The 20147-nt window shown below is 40.4% G+C and overlaps 1 protein-coding gene across 2 annotated transcripts in view; it reads right to left on the bottom strand.

Annotated features, from left to right (window-relative positions):
• The window catches only part of GSK3B (glycogen synthase kinase 3 beta), a 153778-nt gene that overhangs the window by 26997 nt on the left and 106634 nt on the right, over positions 1-20147 (bottom strand). For both annotated transcript variants that reach the window (XM_075765029.1, XM_075765038.1), the window contains exons 7-8: positions 11554-11651; positions 509-604 (exon numbers count right to left, since the gene is read on the bottom strand). In XM_075765029.1, coding sequence (XP_075621144.1) covers positions 509-604; positions 11554-11651 — 194 coding nt within the window. The remainder of the gene's footprint in view (positions 1-508; positions 605-11553; positions 11652-20147) is intronic.

The raw sequence follows: 20147 nt of genomic DNA, 5'->3' as shown, positions 1-20147 counted from the left end.
CCTTGTGAAAGCTAGATAACAAGAACAGTCTTAAGAAGTAACTCCAAGAAAAGACAACCCCACTCAACAGCACACCTATAGGAGTACAAATATAACAATATCTATGAAACAACCAGTTAAGAAAGTGACTGTCAGCCCTTGTTGTCACATTATGTGATAGCATTACGTGTCACAGGTATCACTGGAATGCTTTCTCATTTGTAGGTGTCTTCTGTGCACATTAATTTATAGCATGACAGGATTTAAATATATTGCAATCTGCTATAAACACACGCACCGTTGTTAAAAAAAAACACCTGTAGGCAACCTCAAAAACCCCCAGACCAATAGATATCACAGTGCGCTGCTTCAATACCACCTTCTCCTTATCTACATCAAAAGTTACTGGGTCCTCAGCTTAAAGGCACCCAGTTTAGATTGAAAGCCACCAAGCCACTGTACAAACTGAACTCCTTGAATTTTCACTGTCGGCCCACATGTCTTTATTATTCAGTTCATATAGACTCACCTTAGACCATGGATGTGCCTTAATCTGAGGGAATTTGAATTCAGTATAGTTTGGATTCATTTCTCTAATTTGCTCCCTTGTAGGCGTTCCCAGAACCTAGAAAGGAGAGAAGGGGGGGGGGAAGGCAAATTGTTTAGATATACTTCATATTCACATAGAAACAAAGAACACAATATAACCTATTACATACTGAGACAACTTAACTGAAGTCAATCTGTGTAACTATAAGTTAATATAGCATTGAGAACAAAACAACAAAACTTTTGCAGAACCATTTAAGTTGGAAGGGACCTCTCTCTCCTGGGAACTTCTGATCCAACCCCCATGCTCAAGCAGGGAAAGCTTAGAACAGGTTGCTGAAGAGCATGTCCAGCTAGGTTATTAGCATCTCCACAGAAGGAGACTTCACAACCTGTCTGGGCAACCTGCTCCAGTCTTTGACCGCCCTCACAGTAAAAAAAGTGTTTTCTTGCATTCAAATCAATTTTACCATGTTTTACTTTGTGCCGTTGCCTCTTGCCCAGTCAGTGGGTACCACTGAGAAGTGCCTGGCTGTTTCCTCTTCGTTCCCTCCCATCAGGTATTTATACACACTGATGAGAGCCTCTTGAGTCTTCTCTGCTCCAGGCTGAACAGTTCCAGCTCTTGCAACCTCTCCTCATATGACAGATGCTCCAGTCCCTTAATCATCTTTATGGCCCTTGCTCCAACTTCAGTAGTCTCTTGCTGGCAATTCGGTTCATGCTCCAAGCCCAGTGTCAAAAATTTCACTATCTTCTACAGTTTTTCACAAAATTCAAGCATCTTTCTCAAACTCAGTGATATTTCAATGGGGAAGTGATTTCGCTCTAATTGGACTCTTATAAAACAGTACTGCCAAACACATTCAGGGATTGCAGCTCACTGCATATGGCTGATTAAGGATCAGACCAGTGGCATGGACTGCATTTTACAAGTCATGAACAGTAGCCCTCTGACAAGCTTAAAAGATCAGGCAGTTACTGCTAAGGGGAGCCAGATGGTTTTGCCTCCCCCTCTCCCACACCCCCACCAAACTTTGTGGGTTTTGGTGGTGTTTCCCCACTCCAAAACTTCCACATGTAAGATAAACTTAGTTTAAACCTAACTTGGAAGCATCTAAAATGTATACCACCCCGATTTACTTTTACGAATTTATATTTCTCATTCCCAGAATCTGTACAGTGTTATTTATACATGAAAATTAGAAGTCGTATGACAAATAACACACAATCACACATCTCTTTGTAGGGGTGGATAAATTTTGAAAGGATTCCAGAAATCCCTTCAGGGAATAAGCCAGACAGTACAGCATCAGTGCTTTCTGTTCAGTTAGCACTAAGCAGAAGAAAGCCATTGCCTTCTACCTATATATAAAAACTGCAAAGCACATTCAAAGAATCCCGTTGTCTTCTGCTTGCACCCAGTTGCTAGGTATCGTTTTGTTTTGCAGAGAGAAGTAGAGAGGACAGCAGGGAAAGGAGTTACTCCTCAGTGCTGAGCTCAGGTCCATCTTCCTATAGGAACCCTGTAGGCATGCCACTCTCGTCCCTGACAAACCTCTCTCCATACAGATTAGCATAATGTTATCACCTCATCTCATGAGACTGCACTGTCACCATTCAGGAAACAAATGATCTAAAACATGATGTCAGCACTCTACCTTACTGCTTGATAAAGAAGTATTTGGTTACATATTCTGGTATCCATGAACATTTTCATTCTGTTAGAAGAGTAGAAATTACACAAAGTGCTCTAAAGAGTCAGATAAAGGAGTAGAAGAGCAGGTATCACTGCTTAATTAATTTGTGCAACAGAGAAACTATCATCAGGTATTATGAAACGAGCTTGGTATCTCTTTATTGTTTAAAATATGAGCTGTAGGACACAAACTAAAATACCTACCCATAAAGCAATCTTAAACAAACAGCAGCAGCAGCGGAAATAAACCCTACAACTTGTTCAGACAGTTGCTTCTTGGATAAGAGATTTAAGTGACAAGTTGTACAAAACAAATGATCACGTAACTCCTACCTTCCCATCGCCAACCAGGATTTAAATCTCACCTACTCTAAAAGTCAAGGGTTACCTTCAGAACCAACAGAAGAGTTTTCTGTGTGTGTGAAAACACTGGTTTTGCTCAGGTGGTAAAAAAAAAAAAAAAAAAAAAAAAAAAGACCGTTTTTGCAGGATTCCGTACATTTTACTCAACTTTCAAAGGAAAAAAGGGTTGACAGGAAAACATGCCCTTTCCCTGCTGGTTTTCTGTCTGGCTCCCCCAGAGCACCGGCCATCCAGCTGCCAGCCTGCCAGGATGGCGCCACTCTCAAAGCTTTCCAATTCTAATAGATGAGGGCATTTTACACCTGCAAAATATTTTTTCCATTCCTATTCAAGATAAAAGCCATTTTCAAAACCTCAGAAGTTTTTGCATTAGTTAAATTAACTTCCTGAAAAATTACTGATAACTTGTACTGCTATCCCACCTTTTCCAAAGGCTAAGTTTTCAGGCCTCCCTAGTATAAACAGAACTCATTTAAAATACACATCTACCTTCTTTCCCCTTCTCCCCCTCAAAAAATTCATTTAATAGCCTTCCTTAGAAGGGACAAAGACTAGGGTTTTTTTTATATAGCCAAAATTCAGGAAACTGGCTCAGTTGCCAAGGCTGCTCAGAATAGGAGCCTACACAGTGCAAGTATCTTCATTTAAAGACTGTCTGTAGCATCAGAGAGAATTCAGATTAGATAGGCAAGGGCAACTTCATAGACAATGGACCCAGGGACAATGCCTATCCATACATTTCACTAAGAACACAGCTGTAACTCCAGATGATGGGAGGAAGCAAGCCCTAAACTCAAGCACAGGCATTTAAGGTCTCATGAATGCTTAGAAAAGAAGGTTCTGAAGAGGGATCATGCCAGCTGAAAGAAGGGATTGCCTGACCTTTCAGTTACACAGCAGCCTTTGACACACAAAATAACCGTACAAAAGGAAAAGTGACTTATATTAGCTACTCAGAGTATTTACTTTGTTCTCTCTGGATTGTAAAGCCAGATTGTGCTTTCGATTTGTATGGAAGTCAGATTAAGGGCCCCACCCCCTGCCCAAAAAAAAAAAAGGAATGTAGATAGGAAGAATGGAAGTTTTAAAGACTGTCAAATTCAAATCACAATCCAGAAGAAAAATGTGGGATGAATAAAGTGATAAGCTATAAAATTGCACTGTTCTTGACACATCTGGAAGAGGGTCTATAGTAATTAACAGACATCTCCTCTCCCTGCCCCTGCAACACACCATTTGCTATATGATTTTTAAATTGTACCTCACTGATTTACACTGAGTTTTCAGTATATTAGAAATACACGCCAAGGTTACTTGAATGTAACAACAATCTTTTAAGCTATTGCAAAAATTAGGCAAACCTATTCTTTTAAAAGAGTCATGTATGTGACTGCTCTTTTGGTTTGAAATGCAAAAAAACCAGCACAAATTATTTTGCACATTTTTGGCAGAATTACTCCATGAAACAGCTGCTCTTGCTATATTAACTCTGAAAATACTATGGAGCAGATGTTCCTTGGAGAGAGGTTTCACAGAATGGTTGAGGTTGGAAGGGAAGGGTCATTTGGTCCACACACCCCTACACAACAGCACCGGTGAAAACCAGTTGCCCAAGACCATGTCCAGATGGCTTCTGAATGTCTCGGGGATGGAGACTCCATCATCTCTCTGGACAACATGTTCCAGTGTCTGACCACCCTCACAGTAAAAACTGCTTTCTTGTGTTCAGACTGAATTTCACATATTTTGCATTTGTGTCCATTGCCTCTTGTCCTGTCACAGGATGCCACAGGAAAGAGCCTGGGTCCCTCTTCTTTGCATCCTCCCTTCAGATACTTCTATACACTGCTAAGATCTCCCCAATCTTGCAAAGGTCAGAGAACTTTTAAGAAATACAGGGTCCAATATTGAATTATTCAGGTCTATGCAGATTGGCATACACTATTCTACTTCTTGGGGACAGTCTGAAGAAAGATGATATTGTCAAGGAAAAAGTTAATTTATTTTTTTATTGGGCACTTTTTTTTAAAAGCTATAACCAAAACAAAGCAGGTACTAGAATAGTAAAGTTGATTCCATCAGAAAACTACATCTGGAATGAAGATTAAACTTTTGAATGAATGAAGGGTCTATGTGAGACTACAAGGGATCCTGTAAGTGCAGGCAACAGGTCAACTAGTCTTGCTCTTCATTCCTGATTATCATCACCATCTCTTAAATAAAAATAAATAAAAAGAAACATTATCTACTAAGATTAACTGAAGAATGCACTTGCTGAGAAGACAGATACTGCTCTGATTCTCTTAGAACAAAAATTGAACACAACAGGTTTCACAAGTATTTTCTGAAAAGTTTTTCCTTGACATTAATTTGTAATAGATGAAGCTCCCCAAAAAATCTTTATTCCAGAACACAGTTTGTGAAGGTCGGGTAATGGTATGTATCTCAAGCAATTAAAGAAAAGCTATAGGCTCTCGATAATATCATCCTTAACAAACACGAGGAGGAGATTTCTGAACCTGGAATATGCTCTACATTTGATTTACAAATAGCATAAAGATCTTAATTTTATATTCTTGGAACCAAATTTTCATAGGAGAAAGAGATAGATGATATGCAGCTCCAAAAGACACCTTAGTTACACCCCAACACTGAAGATAGTGGCTGTCCACGCCTGGCTTCAAGGTGCAAAACTGTGCAGAGTTATTTACGACCAAACCCATACCACCAGAGGAAGAGGAAACTGCAAGGATCTCAAACAAACCTCAGTGGAATTAAAGCTCTTTCTGAGAGTCATCATTACTGCTAAACCTTTGCCAAAATGTGAAAAATCAGTCAAAAAGCATAGGGACACTGAGGGTTCAGAAGCTCTGGCTGGTGATGACTGAACTGGAGGGGGAGGAAGGTGGTTGTTTAAATCAGAAACCTCTAGAAAGCCACGATTACAGCGGTGTAGGGTCTTCCCCAGGAAAACTGTGCAAGTTTGCAAGGAAAAGTGCTCCAAAAAGTCTGCTGTGCGTGGCTTACCAGATGGCATAATTAATACTTCTGCAAACATGTCTGCACCTCTTCACAAAGTTGTGAGAGGTGTGTCAAATAGTTATCAAAAAATTCACTGTGCTGGCATCTCAAGCATTAAACATGGGTCACTTTTGAAATAATACTTCAAGAGGTCTGTGGCAGAAAACGAAATAACCATTTTATATACATTTTCTTTGATAAGAGCATGTTTCTGAAAATGAAAGCCAACTAAATACAGAGATTTCTTCTGATCGCAAACACAAGAACACCTATACATCAGGAATAGGAAGAAACCCATTGTCACTGCTGACATGAATATAATTGCGCTCATCAGCCTTTTTGTACTGCCTGCAAGCACTGGAAGTGATGAATGACATGAAGGCACAGAAACAGCCAAGTTGCAATGTGGAGGGACACTGGGGAGAAGTGCCATGAGACTTCCCTTAGGGGCAAGGAGAGAGGACCCACGTGAAAGCCCGTGTCGGGTCCTCAGCACAGGACCACATCCAATAAAATGAGACATGCTCTCCTACTGCTTATTCTCCTGGAAGAGAGCGCTTCCCTCTCCCCATTAACTACTGTGAATGAATTTAATTTATTTCAAAAACTGAGCCCAAAATAGTACCTTGGCATTTGAGCATGAGCCATATATTATAATTGAGTCTATACTTAGCATTCAGCTCAGTAAAACTGTGAGAGACAAAAAAAAGTTACACATGGATAGGATTCCTGATACTATTGAGCTTGTCTTTTAATACATTTTTTCCCCTTGCCTCATTCCTAACCCAGAGAACTGTGGCAAGAAGATTTTATTATTTCTCCTCAATTACCATGAAATGCCAGTTTCGGTGCAAGGAATAATCACACAGTCCACTAGGAACCAAAAAAACCCCCCAAAATAAACAAAACCAAATGCACAACCCTTTCCTGCAGTTTTCACAAGTTAGTTGTTGCATCTCATAACCTTAGATTGCAGCATATGGAAAAATTATTTCTGGTTAAGACAATGCAAGGCCGATTGACAGATGCTGTCCTCCCCATGTCCCAGGGCTGCTCAGGCAACTATTGCTGCTTCATTATCCTGAAGGAGATGGGGTTTGGTTTTTTCTCCATTTTTGAGGGGAGTAGGTGGAAGGTACTAAACAAAACCTCTCAGAAGATAGTATCTTAGAAACAAAACCACTACACTTCTGAGATTCCCTTTTTTGCAAGGGGAATAAAGAGTAACCACTGTACGTTGGAACTGTAGCTGAAGATGTTTTAGTTTAGGGCGGATATGCCAGCCAGTTTTCCCTTGATGGTTTCAGGTGCTGCAGAGCTGGGGGAGAGGTGGCAGGGATCCCCTACCTCCCAAACTTTCGCAGGGGGCATTGCAGTCCCACAGACACCACTGCTGCATTGCAACCCATGCACACAAGGATTTATGGAGGAGTCCGCCCTGACTGAATCTCAAAAAAATCCCTTGTGGTCTGAAATGTCATTTTAAGCTCTATTCAGTGGTTCACACTTGCAAAGTGGATTTTAAATAAGGAAGCAGCAACAGCAACCCTCCTGGGCTGCTGGAAGGAGGGGTGTCTCACCCTTCCATCGGGGACAGGACTGTATGACTGCTCTGAGGCATGGCATTTGCTCATACGTAATTTCTTTATGCGACCACTGATGAAACCCACACTGCCACTGTGCCTGCTTCAGAAACTGAGCACATTTCTGAAGATGTCACTCAAAAGCCAGTAGAGACATAAATTTTAATGAATACATTGGGTTACCTACTTGAGATATTCCCAGCGATGGGATAACCTAACATTTGGAATAGCTAGAAAGAGCTAACAATAAGGAGGAAGAGTTGCCATTCAAGATCAAACTTTGAAAAAAGCTCAGCACATGATCTTTCTATTGTAATAGTATAAGCATTCAAGAAGAATGTACTTGGTTTAAATTATTTCTTCAGATGGAGATCCAAGACAGTATTTCCCCATATTGAGTATCATTTTGCCAGGGGTAAGCAGTCAAAGATCTCTCCCCCAGCCAGACTGAGAACATCTGGAAAGACCGTCTTCAAAGAAATAGGAACAAGAGAAAAAGAAGCTAAAAAGAAGGGGACTACCTTTTGATTCACACAAACATCATGGTTCTAGAGGGGCACAGTTTTTCGGAGTAGTCTGCAAATATGCAAAAGGCCTGGAGAAACTCCAAGTGCAAGTGGCTGGAGATCTTGCAAGACTGCTTGAAATGAAACTACTGAAAATGGATCAAAATCTGACAAAAGCCAAAAATGTTTCTGATGCAGCAAGGGACTGAGGATGTTGGGCATGCAGCCTGCAGGAAGGACAAGCCGTGCCAGACTGACATATCACAGAAATTCTATCTTCATGAACACAGCTACTGAGGGAATGTCATCAGGAACTATGTGAGAAGGGAGGACTAGTTTAACGTGATGGCACTTTGAAGTCATTCTCTAGCCTAATGCTAAATCTTCATACCCAGGTTGCTGTCTTGGGAAATGAACTCTGAATAATCAAAGCTGATTAAGCAACTGAAGAGACAACTGAAAATTTTCCAAGGAAGCTTGACTCCAAGATAGTCAAACAGCAGCTCACAGGTCCCAACCTGCAACCTTCTACAAACTTCATTGCTGTTCTACAACTGGCAGATCTCACAGCTCTGCTTCTCCTACAGCCAGTTAGCAAATAGAAGAGGGGGACACCATCTATAAAAATATTTCACCTAAGCTTGCTCAATAAACACAGGTTGCTATGTTTATGCTAACCTTTCAAATCTAAGTTGAATATAAGCATCATGCTGGGAGTGGAGAAGAGCAGAATGTTTCATGACTTCTTCGCAGATTTCAAAACCAAATCTGCTCAATTTGATTATTGGTAACTTTTAAGGAACACACAGTAGATGGGACAGATACCTGCCAGCAGCTGGCAGAATGGGAAATTGAGGGCCTCATTTTCTTTTTCCTCATTCTCAAAAAGTGAGGAAAAACTACTTGAAATTTGAGGTGAACAGGCTGTTCTCCCTCTAATCCCAGCACAGGAAATATCTGCAGGTTGGCATGGCATTACAAGGGAAGCACCTCATTGCCCAATTCTTGCACTTTTCTAGAGAATTGCTCAGGGCTGAGGATTTTGAACGCGATATTCTCAATCGTAACTCTCTCTGTACTCTCATCTTAGCCTTCTGCCAGGGCTTTTTTGAGTAGTTGATACAAAACTTCACAACACAAGATTTGGTAGACAATGGCATGGAAAACCAGTCCACTTTGGCAGTCTGCACTCATTTTCTCTTCCAGCGTTGCCTTGAGAATATATGCTGCCTCAGTAGCAAATATATGGGCAGAAAAATAGTCATGGCACTCACTCATTCGGGCTCACATTTTCCATCACACTTTCTTAACAATTCAGTGAACATCCTTTTTTGTGACTACTACTGTAAGATTTACAGCATTTGTTCTCTCAGACTGTCCTAAAACATACAGTCTCAAGTACTGTAACCTTTTAATTGAAGAGACCAGGCTTACTATAAAATTGAGTTATCCCTACATTTAAGTTGTTTCACTCAATTTCTATGTGTAGGAGGCTACATATCTAACAGAAGATGAGAAAACCCCAACACCACAGGTGTGGATGATCACTCAGTATTCCCCTTTCTACATTTAAAGAAATGATTCAGAAATTTGTTTCTACTGACGCAAAAATCATCACCTCAAGCTATAATTTACTGAAGATCAAGCCTTTAGAAAAGATACTCCTTCATGAGAAATAACATTAGTTTGCCAGTACTATGTATTCAGCTCTGAATTGGTCAATAAAAGTTATCACATCACTCATGGTAGTGGCATTTAAAGAAACCACAGATGGTATACAGGCTATCAGCGATTTTATTAAAGTATTCCTCTGCTTCAATACAACTTAACTCAAGTGTAAACAAAGCAGAATCATCACAATCAGAGCACATAAGTGCTATAAAATTATTAGTTCACAGATGTTTACTTCCAGTACTGCACAACTGAAAACGTCCAACTGATGATAATAGCTTCTAGTAAACTTTGAACCAAGCCACAATCTCTGCTTGGCAGCATGTCAATAATGAGAGGACATCTATTTCTTGATTATTTTACTTCCATATTGTGAAAACCAAAGCAATGGTGAGGCAGAGCACTATGGTTTTGCTGATAGGCCTCTCTACTCTTAGATTTCTGATTGAGCCCCAGAAGGACTTACAGGACTGTCACCATGATATAAATGGCTGTATTTACAAAAACTCATTAGATGTAGTTTCTCAGGATTGCAGACATTAATCAAGAAACAAAACAGGACTTTTTAAAGATGTCTGAAGGCAAACACCACAGTTTACTGGACAAACTCCTGAGGAACTCTGCCCATCTGAAGTGGCCACAGGGACCACTTCACACCTCACAAAAGCAGTGTAGCAGAAAGCAGCGCACCGCTCCAAGACAGTTCTCAAAATAAGGAAACTTGTGCCATCGTTAGCCCTACTTCTGACAGCAACTCTAGTTTTCCATTGGCATTTCTTATGTCAACTCACCCAACTTGGACATGCTGAACTTGAAACACATCGGGCAGGAAGGCAATAATAAGAAACTAAGAAAGTCATAGGAGAAGTAGGTGCAAGACATGGAGCCTTCAGAGGAAAGCAGTTGACTGGAGGATTTCCAGCAGGACAGACAGAAACTCACTGTAATAGAAGCTAGGTTTACATGGTCAAAGGCTGGAGTAGACAGGGCAAGAGTCTGGAAAGGTCAGAGCAGACCCCATTGAGACTGCAGAGCAGGCCACAGAAGCACTGAGCCTCACCAACCCATGTCCTCCACACAGGAGAGTGACAATTTGGTGTTGGTTGGTGTCATACACTCTGTTAGGACAGGGACAAAGACGCTAGCAGCTCTTCTAATGAGTAACAGATGCAAGTAGGAAGTTCTACTCCTTCACACACACACATTTTGGTTTCGAGGGTTTTCACATGCAAGCCACACAAATACGCATGTATCAAGGTAGCAGTTAAGCGGCAGAACCAAGGAGGAAATTGTCTTAATACAGTCCCCTTGTGATGAAATCAATAAAGCTGAACAGCGTGTACACACATCTTATCCTCTGTAATACTCCCATCTTATTAAGTGCATAGTATAGATTCAGAGGAAAAATACACTGCTCCCTCTGGACATCTTTCTTCCATCACTGCAGAAGCTGAAGGAAGCAGCAGAGACTAAGATGCTGGCAGACACCAATCTTTTAAGCTATGAATTATTCTTCCATGCCTCTAATTTGAGAACCACAGAATATTCACAGCTTACCAAATGAAATCAATCAGGATGTGTTTGAACATAAGTGATATATAAATGTTATGTATTCTGAAACATTAGGTCTTTTTCACTTGAAAAAGACAACACTTCAGGTGGAAGATATCTTTGCCCTACATTTCCTGATTCTCCATCTGCAAAAAGGAGTGCCCTTTCTAACCTTTCACCTCAAATAGCTGGAAGGAAGGAGGAAGAGAGGGCGGCTACATATGTGAAGAATCTGGCACAAGGAAATTTAATAACACTGTTGTCAAAGCCAAGTACTAATTGCATGCAACAAAGGAAAACCAGCCAGATTCTTAAAGAATGAGAATCACACATTAGTAAATGTCGGCTCAGTATGTAAGCACTATTTCCAAGCACACTGAAAGTGCAATCCTTGAAGAGGAGAAAAAACCCTATATAATTATAAAGATGATATATTGCTATGCATAAGGGGCATAAAGATCATAAACTTCTCAAAAAAGCATGATATGGTTTACATGCAACACCCAGTGCAATGGTGACAGAATATGTGTGTTCACAAAGTTAGAACAATGCATGTTTTCATGCCGATTCCCAGGGAATAATGCAGTCAAAAAAAACCCCAAATCCAAAAACAACACTTAAAATTCCATACCTTGATTATTTCCACCAACTGATCCACACCACTATCACCTGGAAAGATTGGTTGTCCTAGTAACAGTTCAGCCAATACACAGCCTGCTGACCACACATCTAAAAAGGGGAAAGAAGTGGAAGACAGGGAAAGGTATATATTAGGCCATTTATATAAAAAAACCAGTAGTTTGAAGCTACTTACTTTATTTGCCATGTTTAATGCTGTATATAACGCAGCTAAAAATAAAAAACATTCCTAAATGTTAATCTAGAAAACACAGATACCTGGCATAAAGCAGTGATGGGCAGACAGAAGTCAAACCATTAGACAATGAGAACAGGAAAATAATGTTAAATGCTGTAATATATTGACATTAAAACTTATACACATAGGGAAAAGACCTGAGAAGATTTGCGATCTGAAAATTAAGAATTTTCCAAAATCCTGTGTTGTTTTTAAATCACATTGATCATGAACTATGCATAGGTATCATTTACCACAACGGCTGATGTTTTTACTGTTTCGGAATGTTGAATAGACTCCTGTTTTCATTCATATACTGAAAGCATATATACACAAGCACATGAACCAGTACTGCAAGTATTACTTGTGTCCTGTAGTACATGATGATTAAGGGATCTGAGAGACAGCCTCTCTAACTTGGTCACATCAAAACCTAATCTTTATCCCAATTCCATTTGCAAACTTGGCTGGACAACAGAAATGCAAAGTCATCGATCAGGTCAACAGCATCCATGGAAGAAACTATCAACTAATTTTCGTACATATACCAAAAGCCACAAGTAGTCACTAGCAGCTACTCCTATACACAAATAAAAGTTTCATAATCTATTACAGGTATATCTTCTTACATATAAGTAAGACAATTCAATACTACCCCAGCAACTGAAGAATGTATCTAAGTATACTACAGAATATAGCATTTTATTTTCAAAACATAGTTAATCCAAACAAAAAACCTAACAAAGCAAATGCAGTAAGCACTGCATAGCAGATGGTTGTAAGAATTTGCTGTAACTGCACACTAAATATTGAAGTTTAAACTGCTCAACACACTAAAAGTATTGCACCTAGATGCAAGGATAAGTGTTTCTCCAAAAAAATAGATGGACTATAAAGTTTTCTGGAAAGTCATCATTTGTTCAATGTCTATCTGAAACATTGCACTAAAATCTAACCTCAAACAAGCAATAAGTAACAGAAGATTTGTAAAGTCTACCATACTGTAATGCCCCCAAAAGGAAAAGAACAAAACCAGTCCCCTTCCACCCATCTTTCTTTGAATTCTTGCCTATTTTTATGATCTAACCTTCCCCTGCAAGATAACAGTAGCACCACCACAACTCAAAACCCAGAGAATTTACCTCCTGAGGCATGTTCCAACCTCGGATAACCCATGCTACAACACAGATCCTTATTCTCCTAGTGTATTTAAACTATGCCACTGGGGATCAGGATACACACAGCACATTCAGTTATGGCTAAAGATCTGTGTAAGGAAAACATCTCTGACAGTTCTCTAAACAGTCTATTATCACTTTGTCACAACCACTAGAGACTGATGCAAAAAATAATTAAAAAACCCAAAACCTTTCAGGAATTCAAGACTGATAAAGTAACCTGCAAGTTAGAACAGATTTTTCCTTCCCCCATTTCTAAATGAAACAGAGAGGGGCTATGCAAAAATACACCCCCTTCTTCTCAAGAAAGATATGGTTCAATCATAACATACGATAGACAAAACGCACTGCTTATTACTGCAGCTTTCAGAATCATTCACCTCTAAGTCAAACGTATGCATTTTTACATAATGCCTTAGTACAAAGATCACATCAGGGTTTATCCACACGAATAACTACCTACAATGCAAACAGCAACCATAAATAATCTGAAGTTTGAGTCTTGAATCTCAACAAGCAAACAAAATCAGATTACACTTTTTTGATCTTTTAGTCACATTTAATAAAAGCTGCTATGGCCAGCAAGGTGTTAACGTCTCTGCTGGACAACAAATGAAGAGGTATCATGTGAAGAACATTTAATTGCATCTGACTGCTAAATAATCTCTCTCTCTGATAGCTCCTGCTGTTGGACCAACACATACAAGAAAAAGATGATACAAAGAATCACTTTTTATGTCATCCTATGCATACTGGATTTATAGGAAATTACACAGCAGTTCAACAGATACATTTCTTCAGACATACTGAAGAAACAGATCAAATGTACTAAGCAGAATACTGTAACTTAAAAGTCTACTTAAAGGCAATTTAAAAGAGTTCTGAAAAAGCCGAGTCCTTTACACTGAGTATACAAAACAAGTGGTACACCCAAAGCTATAATCATTATTTACAACTTCAATTCTTATTTTTCACTGAAAAAGAAACAATACATGGGGAGCAAAAGCATTTGACAGAACGTACACAAACCCAAAGCTGACACAAGAGTAATTCAGCATTCACAACTCACTTCCTTTCAAAATTTTCAAACTACACTAGCATGATTTTTTTTTTTTTTTCAAATGAGACTCTGGCTTTTAAAAACTGTTTTAAATAACCTTCTGGTCTGGCTGCTCCACAAAATTGGCTTTGTGCTGTTTTATCCTTTCCCAGTCCCCCTAAATGCCTTTGCACTCCATCAGCCAATTTCAGACAAGTCTGAGAGGCAGAAGTCTCAAATCCATTGCAGAAGTTTTGTAAAAACAGCGGGGAGAACGTGCATCAGTGTTGCTGCTGAGGCAGGAGAGCTCAGTCCCTGTGGGACACACTGGGCTTGCCCCTATCCCGCCAAACTGCAGCTGCAAACAAGTCAAAGGACGTACAAGGTCTCGAGGTCCTTCCTCAGGTAAGAAGGCCAAGCAGAAACAGCAGAGGGTGCAAGAGAAAGCTCAGGGCATCGCAAGGGGAGGGAGGAGGAAAAGAAAGGATGTAGGTCATGAGGAAATAGCTGGGGAAGTCTAAAGAATACTTGCTGCATTCGTGATGGGTTTAATCCATCAAACATACACAAATCTATCAGAAACCTAGGTAGTTGTTCCTTGTGCAGTGAAATGTTCCAAATTGGGTGATTTAATATCTTGTTAAAAGTGTATTTAGTTCTCCTTGATTTTGCTTGCCAACATTTTAAACACGCACTGAAATAAGCTACAGGCATTCCAAAAACCCCAACTTTTTTCCAGGAGTGCAATTTCACCAACTTCCAAATCAGGACTTGGGCAACGTTCCCTGGGCAAGGAAGTGAACAAACCCTTGAAGCATCCTCAAGGAACGCTAAAAAGCAGAGGCTAACTTCAGCAGCTCCAAGCAGGGACAGCAATGAAACACAATTTACATAGGTGTTTATACAATTCTGGTGAGCAATGTACAATAAGGAAGAAACTGGGGAAATTTCAGCTCTGCTGAAACTCAATGGAATTTATGCCATCAACTTATTAACAGGACTAAAATTTGGCTCCAGGATGGTTTATTTTCTCCTTTTAATCTGGCATTTTAAAATTTATCTTCCAAATTTGGATTGTAACATTTTTCTCAAGCCTGAAGAAAACAATGTGCTAAATTCTATATTTAAAGACATGTTACTTAAGAGAAATGATAGGGTAGTTAATATTAGTTTTTGACAGTTCCTTCACAGACCATATTCTGCCAGCACAGTCACAGCTAACTATTATAGTTTAATAATCTCTCAGAGCAAGCTTGTGGTGTAACTACCCACATGGGAGGAGAAGCATTTTCTGAACTATTTCTTTTTAATATGTGCAATTTAATTAAGGCAAAATATGACTATCATTCACATGCTTTAAACTAGTTAATAAAGAAGCTAAGAGAGAATCACAGAATGGTAGGGGTTGGAAGGGACCTCTGGAGATCATCTAGTCCAACCCCCCTGCTAGAGCAGGCTCATCTAAGCAGGTTGCACAGGATGGCATCCAGGTGGGTTTTGAGCATCTCCAGAGAAGGAGATTCCACAACCTCTCTGGGCAGCCTGTCCCAGTGCTCGGTCACCCTCAGAGTGAAGTTGCTTTTTCTCACATGCAGATGGAACTTCCCGTGTTCCAGTTTGTGCCCTTCGGCTCTTGTCCTGTCACTGGGCACCACTGAAAAGAGTCTGGCCCCATCCTCTTGACAGCTGCCCTTTTGATATTTATACGCGTTGATGAGATCCCCTCTCAGTCTTCTCCAGATTAAACAGACACAGCTCTCTCAGCCTTTCCTCATAGAGATGCTCCAGTCCCCTCATCATCTTTGTAGCCCTCCACTGGGCTCTCTCCAGTAGTATCCTGTCTTGAACTGAGGAGCCCAGAACTGGACACAGCACTCCAGATGTGGCCTCACCAGGGCAGAGCAGAAGGGGAGGATAACCTCCCTCAGCCTGCTGGCCACGCTCTTCTTAATGCACCCCAGGATCCCATTGGCCTTCTTGGCCATGAGGGCACACTGCTGGTTCATGGAGAGCTTGTCCACCAGGACTCTCAGGACCTTCTCTGCAGCGCTGCTTCCCAGCAGGTCAACCCCTAACCTGTACTGGTGTTTGGGGTTATTCCTCCCTAGGTGCTGCACCCTACACTTGCCCTTGTTGAATTTCATATGGTTCCTCTTTGCCCAGGTCTCTAGCCTGTCCAGAACCTTAACAGAAAACAAGAATAAAGTCAACAAATCATCCTTATGCCAAACTAGTTGGGACAATGTGAAATATTAGGAGAAAATACTGAAAGCTATTAATTTTATGCAGAAGAAAGTAGATGAGGCTACTGTCTTCATACCTTCAGTGAAATGTAATCTAAACAATATGGATAGTAAATACAACTGCCAGCCAAGAGCAACCTTCAAATAAGCTTATTTCAGATAGCTTTCACACATTATAACAGTAGCTAATGCCATATCTTTTGTAGACTGAAGGCCACTTGGACAAATACCATTATCACATGAACTACCTGCATTAATTTAAGCACACAAACATTCACATAACCTCTTATCATAGAATGGTTTGGGTTGGAAGGGACCTCAAAGATCATCTAGTTCCAACCCCCCTGCTACGGGCAGGGACACCCTCCACTAGACCACGTTGCCCACAGCCCCATCCAACCTGGTCTTAAACACTTCCAGGGATGGGGCCTCCACAGCCTCTCTGGGCAACCTGTTCCAGTGCCTCACCACTCTCACAGTAAAGAATTTCTTTCTAACATCTAATCTAAATCGACCCTCCTTCAGCTTAAATTATTATACTACAATACTTTTCTTAAATTAAGTTTCAATTACTTGATTGATCTTCACAGTTGTTTGGTGGACATTACCTTGTCTCATAATATCATCCATATAATTCCCTTGCTTTTGAATGCCATTCCAGCATTAGAGAAGGTAAGAAAAGGAAAATTTCTCTTTAGTTCAGGAAGAGGCATCCAGCAGAACAACCTGCAGAATAAACTCCCTAGCTTTAATTGTACAAGCAAGCAATGGCTGTTTCCTGTGGTCTGTGACAGAATATCCTGACCATGAATTTCATTTTTGTGATCTCAAACTCTGCCTTTCCAAGCTGAGAAGCTGGCCCTCTTCTACAGCATGAGTACCACTCACTGTATTAGGCTCCAGCCTCTCTAACTTATTCGGAGGACAGGAAGAAGAAGGGGGAAAAAAAAAAAAAAAAAAAAGGTGAGCCTGCTCTCATCCATTTAGTACAAATTAAGAGGTTTCCTTTATCTGACACTTTATGGGGCACATTTACCTTTTTAAGTTTTTTTCCCCTCCCTCATCTATTCATCTCTGCTCCATTATCCCTCAATCTCAATGGACTTCTTCCATCTTGAAGGTGACTCAAAGTTGCTGCTCTGGAAACAAATTAGCCAGGAAGAAACCAGGAGTCAGAAAATCAGCCCTAGGAAGTCATAAAATCAGCAGCTTCTACTTGCCAAATGCCAGAGCACACGTGCTTTTCGTTGCTGCTTGCCTGGAACACTTTTCAGAATGTCAGAATGAGAGCAAAATTTTGAATTACAGGCACACGTGCTATGTCAGTGGAAGTCTTGCACACCAAGCCACCACAGATCCACACAGAATAAGGCTGAAACCTGAAATGCTTGGAAAGCCATGGTTATTCCAGTACTTTGAACAAAAGCTAAACACAGGTATCTTTATTTTTCTGCAACAAAGACATGAAACTACAATGACAGTTGATAGAACATTTCAGTAAATTAATGCCCATGCCTATTTTCAGCGTGGAAGCTGCCATCTGAGACAGATGCAAATACTTTTCACTGTTTGGCAACAGGTTTGGTGGGACACACCTCGTGATGGTTCTTCCCCAGGAAATTCTTGAGACAGCCTGACTATGCACGCCTCCAGAGGAGCTTCTGCTCCAGACTGCTGAGGGGAAATACTCTCTCCCTCTGTCTTAGTGCTCACTAGGAAAGTGAATGAATAACTTTGTGATACTTATTTTTGGACACCCCAAGAGAAGCCAGAGATACAGCCACACAGATCAATCTTTCCCTGCCAGTGGCTATAAATGTTCCCTCTGGAACACTCTCAATTCCTGCCAGCGCAATGATGGAGAAAACACACACAGACCAACAGACCCTCGCTATCCAGAAGCACTGCCATATTCTAGCGAGTCCTCCATTGCTCCATCACATAACCTAGTAAAAAAAAAAAAAAAAAATAACGCATGTTCTGGGTGTAAAGGTTAACTGCTCAGCTTCTCTCTATACAAGAGGATCACATGGCAACATAAATGTCTGCACCCACCCCTGCTCCAGCACCTATGTTTGTCCCAGGACATTGTAGGGGAATGTGGGCAGCCATCCCACAGTTTTTCAGCAGGCAGTAGCACCCAGATGACCAGTGCTACAGCGCAGCCAGCAGCATGCCGGCAGCATACTCTGGGATGGCGTAACACACAGACCTGCAAGGAAGAAGTTTCGGACAAAATGCTGTCAAGGGATAGCTGAAGGGCTTGGTTTGCAAAAACAACCCCAAACCAACAAACAAAACAAAACCTCCTACAAATCAGCTGCAAGAACAAAGCCAGGGACATGCACACACTTGCAGAATTCAAAGGCACAAAAAGCCCTAAACTGTCCAAGCTATGAAGGCACCCAAGTGACATGAATGCTTCTGCCTGACCATTGAAAAAGCCCTTAAAGTTGTAACACAGGCATAGAACAGAGCTATTAGGGTCTGGATTTGTACGGATTATTTAAAAACTTGAATAGGTCATTTCCCAGGTCATTATTTTAATAATAGTCCCAGGTCTGCTGGATGACACACACAGAGGCATTAACTGCAGTAAATGTGTTTTGATGCTACTATCATATACATTCATAAAGTACTGCATTAGCACTGTATATAAAACTGCAACAAACACTATACCTGGCTGTGAGTTATTTTTAAAAGGGACCTTTTGGGTTAGAATTTAAGTCATGCAAATAATAAAGGTCCTAGAAGTTAAAAGCCAATTTACAGTTCTGTTGTGACATCCAGGATGAAAAGACACATCCTGGAACCAACTTTAGTTTCTACTACATTGAAGAGCAAGTAATGTCACAAAAACAAATCCATGTGTTAAAAGACAACCTAGATGAAGCCAGACAGTCTAATGCAACTCCTGGTTACAGTGCTAAACAAGATGACTAACTACTGAAATGGTTGTGATGCAGGCTGGCTGTACTGTCAGTCTTGGGGCACCAGCGTCACTGTCTAGGTTTAAAAAGCACTTCTTGCTCAGAAATACTTCCAATAATTACTACGTGACTGTAACATGCTGCTAACGCTACTGCAGAGCTTATTGCAAACAACAAAAACCATAGGAAAACAGCTGGATGCCTCACAGATAATGTACAAAAAATTCTACTTGGAACACTTTTTGGCTTCATAGTCTTCACTGATTTTATTTTGAACGTAGTTTTAAGATAGTGTATTTAAACAGAAGAGTGAAGATCCCTACCCTACATTTAAGCTCAGTTTTTGTTACCACACACACAAGTGGATTCTTATATAGAGAATAAGACTCTATAGCAGGAAAAGCCTGTTGTGCTAACAATTCAAAAGAAAACAAGAACTAGAAAAACACAAGCATGTCCACATTAAAAAAAGGTTTAAAATGCAGTATTCCGATCCTGAAGCATTTCTGTGAATTCTGTTCCCTATACTTTGAGCTATGGATAAAGTACGGATAATTAAACATTCCTTTCCCTCCCCCTCTTTTAAGAAACCTATTTGAGCTTGTTGGTTGGTGTACAAATAATGCTGGTTGAGTTTGGATGAGCAATCCTATGTGAAATATGGAAGGAGTTCTCACTAAGCGGTGTTGCTGCCTACCTAGCAAAAACTAAGGAAGTTAAGGAATACCCTGGTATTTACCACCACTGAAACAGTAGCATCACAAAACTAAACCCCAAGAATTTCTAATATAATGCAGAATACTGGGAAACTGCAAAGTTAAGTTTGTAAAAGCATTTTATTACTTCTTGACTCCCAAATGCAAATACCGTGTTGAGAAGGAAGTGGAGGGAGGAAAGGATAGGAAGGAAGAAATATTTGCTGAAATTCATTTTCAAGCTGTTCTGTGCAAGTTTCAAAGAAGGGGCTTGGGGGGACAGG

Source organism: Balearica regulorum, chromosome 1 (genome assembly GCF_011004875.1).
Source record: "Balearica regulorum gibbericeps isolate bBalReg1 chromosome 1, bBalReg1.pri, whole genome shotgun sequence".
Taxonomy (NCBI): Eukaryota; Metazoa; Chordata; class Aves; order Gruiformes; family Gruidae; genus Balearica; species Balearica regulorum.
Note: the sequence above shows the minus strand (reverse complement) of the source record. Positions and strands in the feature narration are given on the sequence as shown.